The 14,492-nt window shown below is 49.2% G+C and overlaps 1 protein-coding gene across 1 annotated transcript; it reads right to left on the bottom strand.

The window, feature by feature from the left end:
• Positions 1–2,998: 2,998 nt before the first annotated feature.
• LOC144769122 (uncharacterized) lies at positions 2,999–13,172 on the bottom strand. Its single transcript, XM_078653122.1, has 3 exons — positions 12,584–13,172; positions 7,500–8,396; positions 2,999–4,002 (listed from the first exon to the last, which is right to left on the bottom strand). Exons 1-3 carry the CDS (start codon positions 13,170–13,172, stop codon positions 3,401–3,403), a joined length of 2,088 nt encoding a protein of 695 aa, XP_078509248.1. The 3' UTR covers positions 2,999–3,400.
• Between the last annotated feature and the right edge of the window lie 1,320 nt (positions 13,173–14,492).

The raw sequence follows: 14,492 nt of genomic DNA, 5'->3' as shown, positions 1-14,492 counted from the left end.
TTGATACTTGATGTAGAATTGTCACTTTGGACGTCACCGTTTTGACACAAACGCTGTCCAAAGAGGAAGTAGTTGATGGGTATCCTCGAAGCCTACTGCAGCCAGAAGCTTATCCCAATTGTGATACCATTAAGCCAGATTAAACTAGAACTGTAATATAGGTGACTTGTTTAGGTGATTTAGGGCCGATGTACAAACCAAGGTCTGTGTTGAGAACTGTGCTAATGAATGGTTTGCAACCTCAACTGCAGTCGCCACTGATATATTGCATTCAGAACTGCAGATAGGACAGGGGCGTCACTTTCATGTCCAATCCCATTTGTAATTTAGGAGGAGGAGCAACAGGTACTTTGAGAATCGTAAAATCTTTTCCGACTTGTAAGGTACCTTTAGTACATTTGGCACGATCTTTTGCAGTTGCAGTGTTTGTGAATTTTCAAATTGCAGGCTTCCTGATGGCACAAGAGCTTCATACATCGGCCATCTGTTACCTTATGATTTGGGCCGCCCTACCTGTGCATTTTTTCCAGATCGCATAATCTTGAGCCCACGTCCAGGATTTCTGCCCAATGTACCTCCAAGTTCAATAGGGAAGACAACATAGTCCTTTAAAGTTTTTTTAAGGATTCTAATTTCCAGGGGAAGTAGTGCTTCGCTCTATTAATATCTATAGGGTGATTTTGAGCAAGACGTAGTCATTCTGACATATCGATTATCACTTGTTAATTTCGGTCTTGGTTGTAATGGGCTCATTTCCGGGTACACCCTTAGTCACTGGATTAGATCTATTATTTCATTGGCAATACCTTGGTTCAGGAAAGCAATCATTGGAGGTCTTTGGAGGTATTCCACGAGTAGCACACCTGTCTCTTAAGCAGAAGTCCACAGTGCTTTCCAGCAGGATATTTGTAGGGCATTTGCCTGGTCTTCTGATTTCACTTTTGCCACTCATCAAAGACTAAAATCGGAGAATTATTGGGAAGGGGGATTTCTTGGTGTGATGCTACATCAATTAATGCGACAGCAGACAACCGCCTTGTTGCACCACCACAAATTACAAGAAAAAGGCAATACATTGCAACAAATGTTCAAAAAATAATACCATGTCGCTAATAGAAGTGGAGCACTCCAATAGCAAAAACGCCATCTTGCTTATGGCTTTTTATATCCTTCTACCTGAGGAGGGTCTTTGGTTGTAGAGTCTTTTCAGCAGTATCACATGGTTGAGGTGCTAATGAATCACAAGTGTTTCCAGTTTCAATATCTCGTGAGCCCCTGTTTCCGACAGAATCGAAGCTGTCTGGAATAGTGTGGGTGCATCCTGAATGGATGAGGAGATAGAATTTTTTTTAAGTGATGGCTGCATTAGAGGTGTGGACAAACCATGTCATTGCATTACAGTACTGGGTGAGAAAAATGTGTCAGAGTAATACGTAATTGTAACCCTGCTCCAGATACGCGCCAAAGATAGCGCACGGTTCATTGGACAGAGTATGTGTGCGAGAGAGATAGAGGAGAGAGCGGTGCTGCGTAGTCTATCATTAACTTCAGTTGTCCCTCTTATCTTCCCGTCCCCATGGCTCCTGGCAGCTCCCGTCCCCACGCCCTTCCCTGATTGGTCGGGCCCTCTTTAAACACCCCATTCCTCGGCTCTGCTGTAATGGCTATTAATAGGCGCTTGTTAAAGCTCGCGCGGTTTCCCAGGATTGCATCAGACAGGCCGGCGGATTCCTGTGGGCTGAGTCCAGGTGCGCTGCTTAGCTGCCGGCCGCGCTCCTCAGGTGCCAGCCTGGAGGCAGGAGGAGCCGGGGCGGCGCGGGACGTCACGCGGGCACGCCCAGCTCACACCACCAGCCTTTGGGAGAGAGGGCGAGGGGTGGGAGAAAAGTAGACCAAAAGTTGTTTGTGTGTGTAAAAGGCCGCTTTATTAAGACACAGGTGCACATTACAAACACAAACCTTGGCAACGCCTTACAAAACTAAACCTCACTAAATAATTAAATAACTACAAATTCAGCCCCCCGGACCCTCCCCCACCCCTAAAACATTTGAGCCCTCCCGCTCCCAACAATACATCAATAAAAATATAACAGCATTATAACATTACGTCATCAATAAAATTACATCATCAATAAAACATTTCGTCATTAAACAAACATACGTCATCGTTAAAACTTTATTCGTCCAACCACAATTACAATAACAACGGTCAGGTCCTCCATAACCATAAACCCTGCCTGACCCTGCACTCCTGCAGATACCCCCCCCTCACAAAACTGAACGGTCAAACCATGACCAACATACCCCAGCACTTGTCAAAGAAATACTTGAACTAATACTCAACCAGCAATCTGCCTAAAAACCGTAATGATACCCAAAAACACCGCACAGCACCTGTGTCAGCGACGGATACAAATACAAGAGAAACAACCCCTGCACACCGGTAGCCCACAAAACAGCCTTTTACTTAAAAAAGAAAATAGTGGCAAAAAACGCCCAAAAATTGGGGAAAAAACTGAGCAGCGAGGGGAAAAGCGGAGCATTTAAAGCGAAAAATTGAGGGAGGGAGGGTGGGACAAAAAGCTATGAGCCCACCTAGCCACCAGGTCACCAAACCTAAAATGGTGGCTGGTAGGCAGTGGGCGGGGGGTTTATAATTGGGCTATGCTGGTCCTACTGGACCAGCCCAATTCTGGAAACTTCTGTCCCTCTTAAAGGGACACCCCTCGCAGCTCTCCCAAACCGCCCGGGGGAGGAGACCTCCCGGCGGTCGGCTCCCTCCCCCAAGCCCCCCTTGGGAGAGAGGGCGAGGGGTGGGAGAAAAGTAGACCAAAAGTTGTTTGTGTGTGTAAAAGGCCGCTTTATTAAGACACAGGTGCACATTACAAACACAAACCTTGGCAACGCCTTACAAAACTAAACCTCACTAAATAATTAAATAACTACAAATTCAGCCCCCCGGACCCTCCCCCACCCCTAAAACATTTGAGCCCTCCCGCTCCCAACAATACATCAATAAAAATATAACAGCATTATAACATTACGTCATCAATAAAATTACATCATCAATAAAACATTTCGTCATTAAACAAACATACGTCATCGTTAAAACTTTATTCGTCCAACCACAATTACAATAACAACGGTCAGGTCCTCCATAACCATAAACCCTGCCTGACCCTGCACTCCTGCAGATACCCCCCCCTCACAAAACTGAACGGTCAAACCATGACCAACATACCCCAGCACTTGTCAAAGAAATACTTGAACTAATACTCAACCAGCAATCTGCCTAAAAACCGTAATGATACCCAAAAACACCGCCACCCAGAAAGGTAGGCGGGGGAAGCAACGCCTCCCTTTCTGCCCCCCAACCGCAAAGCGAAAGACAACCAGAAAATCAACGCTGCATGGCCAAAGCCCGGGCTAAAACCTCACGAATCTCCAACAAGTAAAGTTCCATGCCCACCCGGGACAGATGAACTCCATCATCCCTAAAGAACTCAACAGCCTCAAACTTAATGTCCCTGTGTGAAATCCTACTGAAACCAAGGCTCCTACAGCAACGAGACACCTCCGAATTCACTTTCTTCCTAGCCCGATCGACGGCCCTGGGATTCACTGCTCCCCTCCATATCCTGCGAGGAATCAACTCTGTCCAAAAAACGTGGCACCCAGCCCATCGTTCCTTAATGAGGCCTAAATCTCGTTTCATAGCTCGCAGCAAGACTACACCTTTCGTTGCACATAGGTCATTTTCTCCCAAATGAATAACTAAAATATCCGGGCAGACACCGCCCACCATGTTGTTGTTCAAACAAGGGATCAACTCTCTCCAGAGCATCCCACCTTTACCCTTCCAAAGAACGTTAAACATTCGATCATTGAAACCAAGTAGATCTCCAAAGTAACTCCTCGCCGCCTGGACTCTGGCCCACTTGACAAATGAATGCCCCACTATCCAGACCGTTACCACCGAGGAGCGAGGTCCAGCAACGGATCCTGAAAAAGAAAAAAGAGTTAAAATCCTGTGAAGGAGGATGACGCATGCGCCTCCTCCGCCGAGCTCCTCACGTAACGCTGGAAACAGTTAGAAGACCAGCGCCCCAATCGCTTAATATCCCTTTCAGACCAATTCCTGTGAAAAGCTTCAGTGGCAGCACCTATTCTGAAAGAGTGAGTCCCATAAATATTGCTATCGAGACCTATGTGCTGTAGCGCTTTGCGCAAAACCATACGTAATTGATAAGGTGTTACAGGGGTGCCAGTGATATGTTGGAAAACCAGGACTTCATCGCCACCCCCACACAAGGAACGCCAGCGCCGCGCAAGCAGTAGAGGGCAAGTAAGCTTCGGAGCACATGCCTGTAACCATACACCTTTCCCCTTCCCCGTCTGATCCGTTTTAGAACTGGCCAACCATACATGAACTCCCTCATCATAACAGAAAACGTCCTTCCAAAACAATCCACACTTATACTTTGAACCCAACAACTCAGATACCCTGAAAGCACCAAAAAACATGAAAGCCATCAACATAGAGAAAAGACATGCCTCAAAATCATCTGAACAAACTAAAGGCAAAACCGTAATCAACCTGGCCAGAACTTGCCAAGATAGAGGGGCTCTGGATCTACCAATGTGCCCTTGCTCCCTGGCCCATCCCTCAAGCATCCTTCTACCAATTTCCCCCGCAGATGGAGGATAGCCCCACCACAACTTCCCCATGAAAGCAATCCCCGCCAGTTTCCCAGCAATGGTTACTTTGGTCAAACCCTTATCCATGAGGTCCAGTATAAAGTTGACCACATCATCCGACCGACTCGACAGATCCTCCCTTCTGACAGCACCAGATTCCAGAAATTCCTTCCACGCAAGGGAATACGCAGAACGCGTGGACACAGACAGAGAACCTACCACCAATTGAACGACCCGACCTCGCCGACGTGCCACAGATGACTCGGCATCGGAGTCGGGGATCTGTCCGCATCCTTCGCCAGACCACGGAATCTCTCCCACTGTGAACGAGACAGAGCATCCGCAATGTCATTGTCCACACCAGGAATGTGCAACGCACGAAAATGAATATCGTGTTTCAAACAACCAAGAACAAAAACTCTCATAAGTTTCAACACCTGTCCGTCCCTGGCCGATTGGCGATTCACTATCTCCACCACCGCCATGTTATCCACACGAAACAGCACTTTCTTGTGCGCCAATTCCTCCCCCCACAATGTCAAGGCGACCAATAAGGGGAACAGTTCCAGAAAAGTGATGCTGCGACCTCCATTCAACCATTCATCAGGCCAACGTTCTGCACACCATTTGCCATTCCAAAAGAGCCCAAAACCATCACTGCCAGCAGCATCCGAAAACATTTGTACATCCCACTGAAAGTCAACCTCTCTGACCAAGGGGACACCATTGAAGGAGTTCAGAAAAAACTTCCACATTCTCAAATCCTCCTTGACACCAGCAGACAGACGAACACGATGGTGGGGCAAATGATGACCTGCCAAAGCCCTGCCCAGTCTCCTACAAAAGGTCCTGCCCGCTCTCACCACTCTGCAGGCAAAATTCAAATGACCCAAAAGCACTTGAATCTCTTTCACCAACACTTTTCTCTTTGACAACATCACATCCAGTAATTCAATCATGTTGACCCTTTTGTCTTCCGGCAGTCGAGCAGACATACACACAGAGTCAATTTCAATACCCAAAAAGGATAGGACAGTGGCAGGGCCCAGTGTTTTCTCGGGAGCCAAAGGAACTCCCAAATCCTCCATGAGCCCTTGGAATGTGTCCAGAGCCTTCTGGCACTCCGCGGAGCCCGGGGATCCAACAAAGAAAAAATCATCGAGATAGTGAGTTACCAGGGTATGACCGGACTGATGGGAAAAATACCATTGCAGGAAAGTACTAAAACACTCAAACAAGGCACATGATATGGAGCAGCCCATCGGCAAAGCCTTGTCCACGTACCACTTACCATTGAACTGAATACCTAAAAGGCTCCAATCGTCCGGGTGGACAGGCAATAGCCGAAAAGCAGACTTGATGTCACACTTAGCCATCTCAGCGGCTGCGCCCGCTGTCACAACAAGTGACATGGCCACGTCAACCGAAGAGTAAGAGACAGACACTGCCTCTGGGTCAATGAAATCATTAACAGACGACCCTTCAGGCCATGACAAATGTTGAATCAGGCGAAACTGTCCCGGTTCTTTCTTCGGGACAACCCCAACCGGTGAAACAATCAAGTTATGGATCGGCCAATCGTGAAACGGGCCAGCCATCCTCCCTTCATGTACTTCCTTAGTAAGTTTGTCTTGTACCACCGTGGCATGTTCAGAAGCTGATTTTAAATTGGCAGACCATCTCCGTTCCCTAACACCTAAGTAACCGAGTCGGAACCCAAACTGAAAACCTTCCAACAGTGTAACTTTTGCTGACTGATCATCGAAACCATGGAGGGCAATGCGCAGCCTTTCTAAATTAACTGGCGTACGAGCCCTTGGACCCAGCACCCTTAGCACCTCTGTATCCCCTTCCTCCTGAAAACTGTGCAGTCGTATTTGATGTTCCTGAAACCGATTGCTTTCCCTGTGTACCGTCCGATGGCTGATTGTTCCAACACTTGGACAACGGGTGTTTCTTACCACAGCCTGAGCATTCATGTTTAAATTTACAATACTCCCTGGTACAGGAGCCCCTATTAAATTCCCAACAGAAACCAGACCCTGAGTACAAGGTTGCAGTGGCCCCCACCCCTCCCCGGGTGGGCTTCCCCTGAAAGGGCCGATAAACTAACGGCAAACCACTTGCCGTGAAAATGGTTTTACCCCCTGACGCTGACCCCATTGTGTGTTGCCACAAGTCATTATCTATCTCCCCCCACTTAGCTTCCGGGTCCCAAGCCATCCTGGCCCGAAATTCCTCATCATATTGAGACCAAGCAAAACCACCCCCGGTGATCTGGGCCTTGCGAATGACGTCCATGTATTTAAAAAGGGACACGCTGCGCTCAGGGAACTTTTCGCAATATACACTGGCATAAATTAAAAACGCAGCTGTCCAGTTTTCAATAGTTAAAGGCACTCTGGGGCGTTTTGCCAGCTCAAACTCCTCCTCCTTAGACCCCTCTTTGGACCTGACTTCCCTGTGGAGTAGCTTCAGTAGTTCCACATACTCACCATTCCAAATTCGGTCCTTGGTACTTAACATGAGATGAGCACCTAATGGTTTCGTAACCCCCATGTAAGGCAGTTTTTTGATTTTGAGTTCTTTACTGGCCACAGGCTCTTTAACCTTGCTGGAAGCACCAGCCATAACATGACCTACCACTGTGTTCTGAATGTCTACCACATCATCTGTACCAACTGCTGTGTCTTTTACATATCGACCTTTGACCAGACGGCCATCACTACTAATCACTTCAGTTTCACCACCAGTACCCACAGACACCATCTTAGGTTTGGCCTGTGTGGCTGATTGCTCACCTGGCAAAAGAGAGACCACTCTCGATGGCTCCGCCCGTGTCTCCGAGGTCAATGCATCCGGTCGGCGAGGCGCCCTACTCGATGGGCCGTGCTCTCTTCTCCCTTGCACTTGACTTTGGACCACTGGAGCCTGTAACACACTATAAGAAACATGAGAGGGCACCCCCCTTTCCGTATCCCGCACTTCACCTTCTTCAGGACTGTCTTCATCGTAGTCCAACACTACTGAATCGGCACTAGTGTGCAACAACTCATCACGGGTCTTACCCAACCCGGTATCAACCACCGTACATTTAAATGATTTGGAAACTCCAGGAGGGGGAGCAGGCTGTACACGCCCGTACCTCCCTGCGCGTTGACTCTGTAGCTCCTTAGCCGCCGGCAAGGCCTGCCACCTATACCTGCTACTCGTTGGGGCCAGCGGGGTCACGCCAGACCCTCGTGTGCTGGCCGCGGCGGGATCCCTCGTTGGAACAGAGAGGGCCGCGCTAGGCACTCTCCTCACTTCCCCTTGGCGTGATGGGACTGGACCGCGCCCTGCCAAGTCTGGACCTCCACACCTATTCCTATCCTGAAAAGAAAAAGTTTGGACTGGTGTGCTAGGGTCCCTAAAGGCAACACTCGAAACAGACCTTGACCTCCGCAAATCAGCATCCACAAGCGACCCCTGGCACCTCTCCAAAGAACGTCCCCTAATGCAACCCTTCAATGGCACTCCTCTAACCGGAGAGTCGCCTATCATCTCCTCCTCATCACTGACATCCAAATTAGCGCCCGCCGCCACCGAAGAAGAGGTCTGCAAAGGTACCCCCACACCCCTCGCATGGACCCCAATATCCTTGTGAAAACCCCGCTGCGCCAAACCTGCTGTACCAAAATGCTCCCATCCAGGAGAACCTAACATAAGATAAGGACCTCCAGCATCCCCATGTACAGACTCTCCACTCACCTGCCTGGAAAACCCCTCACGCTCCAACAACGTACTTGAGAAACCCCCAGCCCCTGTAACCCGCACACCAGGGTGAGCCAACCCCACAAACTCATTCCCCACAGCCCTACCCAATCCCCCTAAACCTGTGCCATGCACAGGTGCAGACCCCCGACTCTCCCCATAAAAAGCTCCCTGACCCCCCTGTGACAATCCCCTGTCATCCCTCCGCAAACGGACACTCCCCTCCTGAAAACCAGGAAACATAACAACCCCTGAACTTACCGTGTCCTGGCCCAAAACCTCACCATGCATGGAACTACTGTCGCCCACCTGGGCCCACTCACCCTCTCCTCTGGATCCCCCTCCAACAGACATAGCAGAACCCACATAAGAACCAGGTGTAGAGAATAATAACGGGCTGCCCACATTACTGTTCCCATCCCCCCGGACAGCACCAACATCCTGTGCAAAAACAACCTGGCCAGCATGATGCTCCATACCAACCTGCCTGCCCAATCCACCTGTAACACGCTGGCTAGACTCCCTATCATAAAGCACATCCCTCTCTGAGATAGCAAGGTGTGAAGGGGTTAACCACATACCAGAGCGTGGGTCAACAGTCCTCTGCGTCTCTGTTACAACCTGCTCTGTAACATTCAAATCCGGCATAACATGCTGCTGCTCTGCCACCTGCCAACCATCCAATTGAAAAGAACCCCTGCGCGCACCTCGCGCGGACCTGACAAACGCAGGCTCCACACGGCGTTCCCCAATGGGGTCAGAAGCGGAGCGCTTCTTACTCCCTCTCCGTCCCCCCCTCCCCCGCTTGGCCGGTATAATCGGAGCGGGAGCGGGAGCTTCTGCCTCCAACCCGTCACCCGCCCGCCCCGCCGAAGCAATCAATTGCGCCTCAGGCGCCTGACCCGGCTGCAAGCGAGCCGTCTGCCCTGCCGCCAGAGAGCCTCCCGCCCCACCCCAGGGCTCCGTAACCAACCCAGAAGCCGGTCCCGCGCCAGCACCCCCGACTACGGGAGCGCCCAAAATTACCGGCGCTCCCCCCTCCCCCGCCGCCACACGCGCCTGTAAAGTGGGGGCCGGTTTCCTCGAACGGGACCGGCCCCTTTCACTTACCTGAAGAGAACGCCTCTTCTTAGGCGAAGAACACGCCAAAACCGCGGCGGACACGCCGGCAGAGGCCTGGCGCTGGGGGCGCGCCGGCCCCCCTCCCACCACCAAATCCATGCGACCTGCTTCCGATAGCAGACGCATGGCTTCCAACACGCGGTAGTCCTCCATGCTACTAAATGAACAACAAAGGAACAATAACGCTGTCGAACACACACCCAAAGCACCTCACAATTACCCTCGACCACAAAAAGCTATGAGCCCACCTAGCCACCAGGTCACCAAACCTAAAATGGTGGCTGGTAGGCAGTGGGCGGGGGGTTTATAATTGGGCTATGCTGGTCCTACTGGACCAGCCCAATTCTGGAAACTTCTGTCCCTCTTAAAGGGACACCCCTCGCAGCTCTCCCAAACCGCCCGGGGGAGGAGACCTCCCGGCGGTCGGCTCCCTCCCCCAAGCCCCCCTTCTCTTCCTTTCACTCCCCTGGGCTGCACACCTGCTCCCATCCCTGGATGGTGCAATAAGACGAAGGTCAGGGACTTTCCCTCGCCTTTTCTGCTGTGTCAGGAGGAAGGATGGTTGCGTAGCGGAAGTTAAATGTCTGGGGAGAGGCAGGGCTGCAACTCATTCATGCTTGTCACCACTGGACTCAATACCAAATAATAATTAGAAATAAATCCAACGTGGGTGCGAACAAGGATGTAAACTCAATTATTGAGAACCGTGAGACCTAGGGGCAGTTTCGGATTACCAACTAGGAAAGTAGGCACCGGCTTATGGGCCCACTCCTTTTAGCAGCCCGAGACAAGGGATCAAAACTTTAAGTACATAAACCAGAGACCTCAGATTCACATAACAGTTTGTCTCTTATAAGCTCATCTTCTGTCACCTTGTAAAAAAATAATGTAATGCATTGGGTATTAGAAGATAATTTGCGAGGGGGGCCCCCGAAATTTCGACTGTCAGGGGCCTCCTCAGGGTTTAATCCTGCACTCCTTAGGGGTGCAAATAGACTTGAACTTCGCGGGTTGGAGGGTGGAAGCTAACACTTCTGGCAATGGGGCATGATACTCATTCCCAGAAATGGGGTTGGAGATATCTTCACAGTGAACATGAGTAAAAGAAGTGACAAACTGTGCAGTTTAAGCATATTGGACAAACCTGATATCATAATAAACATGTTTTTGTATATTTGACACTGTTCCTAGGCTACACACAGCGATCTATAAAATTAGATTCAGTGAGTAGACATCTAAAAACACATCCAATAGATGTTATTCCAAAGCACATAAGGCAAGTTTTCGCAAAGTTATTTAACCACATCGCTGCGGCGGCTATTCCGCCGCAGCGCTAAGGGGGCGGGGGGGCCGCGCGGCGGGCGCATGCTGGTGATGGAACCGCTCCGTCACCAGCTGCGGTTGAGCTGTGCTCATGGCGGAGCGGTTCCGTCATGGCCCCGCCCGCTCAATAGAACGCGCCGCGCAGGCGCGTCGGGCGAGCCATGACGGAACCGCTCCGTCATCAGCACAGCGCCACCGCGGCTGATGACGGAGCGGTTCCGTCATCAGCACGGAACCAGTTAAAAGACAACATCCTGTTTGGAATTCCCAGATTCTTTCTCTGGCAGGACAACTTTCCTGGGAAAGATTGATCATTTCAAGGCCTAGAAAAATGTTTGTGATCCATTGTTGACTGAAGGTACAGTTTTAGTTTACCTAGGACGTTGCAAACTATTCATGGCTGAGACTGCTCTCATGTACAAGTTTCGAAATATTAAGCTTAGTGGCAGTGCTTAATTTGAATGGGTTTTTACAGATGCTGCCTACTTGCACTTATTTTTGTGTGCTCACTTCATCAGATTTTGTTCTAGAAGAAGAGAGGAAAACACACAATAGGGGAAAGGAGAGAGAAAATGATGGGGAAATTGTGACAACGTGAGAAATCAAAGACAAAAAAGAACCTGCATGAGTGAGCTAAAGGGGCAAGAAGTGCTTGGTTGTTGATGAAAGTGGCACACAGTAGAATCAAGTCCAGGCAGTCTAGGTATTCAGCTCTCCCGACATTTAAAATTGATGAACACGGGCTCCCGAGCAAAACTTTGGGCCCGAGATTTATTAGTGGGTTACCGCACATTGAGATGGGGTGTGCGACTAATAAGTCACAGGTTCAATTGTAAAAATAAAATTCCTTTCTCCTGAAATAAAATGGGGCAGATCTATTAATATTTGGTGCAATGCAGCACAGCAAGACAACTTGCTCTGCTGTGTCAAATGGAGAGGGCAGGACTGGGCCATATCAAAGAAAACATGGCGCATTCCTGCTCTCCCCCTGCTCTGGTGCACTTGTGGTTGCCAAGTGCTGTCGTGTCTCACTGGTGGGCGCCGAACAAACACAACGCTTCGCACACAGATCAGTTTCTCAAGTATTCTTTATTTGCTCATCTCTGCTGCGGGTTACATACACGTCCGTCCCCTCTGCCCGTCCTGGTCAATCTGTCCCCTTCCTGTCCCCTGACCGGATGTGGTGTCTGGTGACCTGGTCACCTCCCTCATGACCCACAGGGTCCTAGTGTCCTCAGTCCCTACTTGTCAAGTCACGACATCTCCCCCTTTGTTGCAAACAAATGTTCATGATACTGTTCTTCTGATCATTTCCGCCCCTTCAACCCTTGACAGCATTTGCTTATTGTTGTGGTCAGAAAAGAAAGAAAGAGAGAGAGAGAGAGAGAGAGAGAGAGAGAGAGAGTGTCCATAGGTCTGGTCGACCCTTCTCCCACCGTCTCTGACTCCTACGTTTTATTACTTAGTCTCTTTGTCCCCTTGCATTCCCCTTTTGGTCGCTGTTCTCTGCGACCAGCTTTCCTTCTCTTTTTCAGTTGTTCTCTTTCTGCTCTCCGCTTGCCAGCCTCTCTTTGTCTGCTTCTAGCTCCTCTCTTTCTACGGCCGCTCTTTGTTGTGTTTGTTCCCTTAGTGATTCTTTTTTGTTCTCTTCCTCTTTCTCTGGTCCCTGCATCTTCTCTCCGCTTGCTCTCAGTATTTCTTTCATTTTCCTTTTTGTCATATGTCATAGTTATGAGACCCATTGTTTGGGCGGTGCTGTTGCTCAGCAAGCATGGTCCTGGGACATCGCCTTTCAGCACATGAATGTCCTCTTTGTTCCGTTTTCCTCCATATTTCAGTTCCTCTGTGAACTTTCCCATGTTTGTTACCTCTTTCTTTGACCCCCAGGTGAAAATCTTCACCTTGGACGCTCTCAGTGTCGGCTTTGCTTCCATCTTCTCGTACTCCGATACGCACATGACATTGCATGTTGCACCGCTGTCCAGTACGAATTCCGCTTCATGTGTTCCTACTTCTATCTTTGCCAAGTCCGTCTTTTCCTGGGTGCTTCCGCCTGTACAGTGTGTTTTTTCTCCTTTTTCGTCTCCCTCACTCAGTTCTGTGTGACCCTCTGACATGTGGTATAGTCTTTCCACTTTCTCTTCTTCCTCTTCTTCACCTGACCCTCGTGATGAACTTCTTCTTTCTCTGTCGACATACCTGACATGTCTTATTGTTGGCTCTTGTTGTCTTCCTGTTCTTCCTCTGTCGTCTCTGAATTGTACGCCATGGCACATGCTGGCGTAGTGATTTCTTCCATTACACCTTCTGCACGTCTGGCCAAACGCTGGGCACGGGCCTCTGTGTGGAAACTCCATTCCGCACCTGTAGCATGTATCCTCATGCTGTCTCCTCTCTTTCTGTTCCCTCCAGTCATTCTTCCACCGGCCTGTGCGATATTTGTTTGTCATGAGGTGTGCGTGTTCTATTTCAACCTTCTTCCCTCTTTCCATTTCCTTGGCATGTTCTGTTCCTCTCGCCTCTGCTCTCGCTAGTGACAGGATGTTCTCCAATGAGGTCGGTTCCTTGAGTATTCTTGCCCTGAATCCCGGTTCGCGACAGCCTTCTATGATCCGTAGCCTTATTGCTTGTTCGTTATCGAATTTGTCGAACTCACAATGTGTCACCAGTTTCCTCAGCCTTGTCGTGAAGTCATCTAGCGTTTCGTCGACTTGTTGACACGCAATAGTAAATGTATATCGTTCGAAGTCAATGTTTCGTTGTGGGTCGAATTTGGCTGTTAGGCATTTTTTTAATTTTTCATATGTCTTTGTTTCTTCGGTAGGCAGTGTCACCAGAAGTTCTTCGACGTCATCCCCTGCTAAGTTCAGCAGTGACCCTAGTCTCTTTCCGTCTGTTACATCTGTCGCTTCCATATATCTTTCAAACCGTCTGATCCACTTCTCCCACCTTATTCCTGTTTGTGGCTCCGATAAGTTGAACGGTAGTGGTCTCCTGTATTGTGCGCTGGGCTTTGGATCTGCCATTCTTGCCTTCTTCCCTTTATCTGCTCTTTCTTCTTTTTGTTCACCTTTTTCTTCCTTTCTCTTTTGTCTCTTTTATTTCCTTTTTTCTTCTTCTTCTTTTATTATACTTTATTTTAGCCTTTTCTAGGCTTTCCTGGTCCTTTTGCCTTTATTCTCTTTTCTTTTGTCGCTTTCCTTGTTCTCCTTTTGTCTTCTCCTTGTATATGCCCTTAATTCTCTTTCATTTATGCCCCTTTATTTACTCCTTTTTTTTTCTTTGTTCTGTTGCCTTTATTTTTTTTATTTCTTTCTTTGATGCCCTTTATCTGTCCTTTTGTGTCATTCCTTGCTTTTGTCTGTGCTTGTTGTGCACTTCTGCCTTCCTGCCTTGAAAATCGTCACTTTCTTGGGCAGATCGATTTTCCTGGCCTTAAAATGGCCGCCGAGCCAATCTCGCTTCTGATTGGCTTATTTGCCTGGTTTCAAGATGGCCGCCGATAGTCTCGCGGGACTTCGCAGCCAATAGAAGTGCTGCCTGACTCCAAAATGGCCACCGAGCCTTTTTCGCTCGCTGATTGGCCCTCTCGCCTG

Source organism: Lissotriton helveticus, chromosome 7, assembly GCF_964261635.1.
Source record: "Lissotriton helveticus chromosome 7, aLisHel1.1, whole genome shotgun sequence".
Lineage (NCBI taxonomy): Eukaryota > Metazoa > Chordata > Amphibia > Caudata > Salamandridae > Lissotriton > Lissotriton helveticus.
The sequence above is the reverse complement of the archived record's forward strand: the minus strand, read 5'-3'. Positions and strand labels throughout refer to the sequence as shown.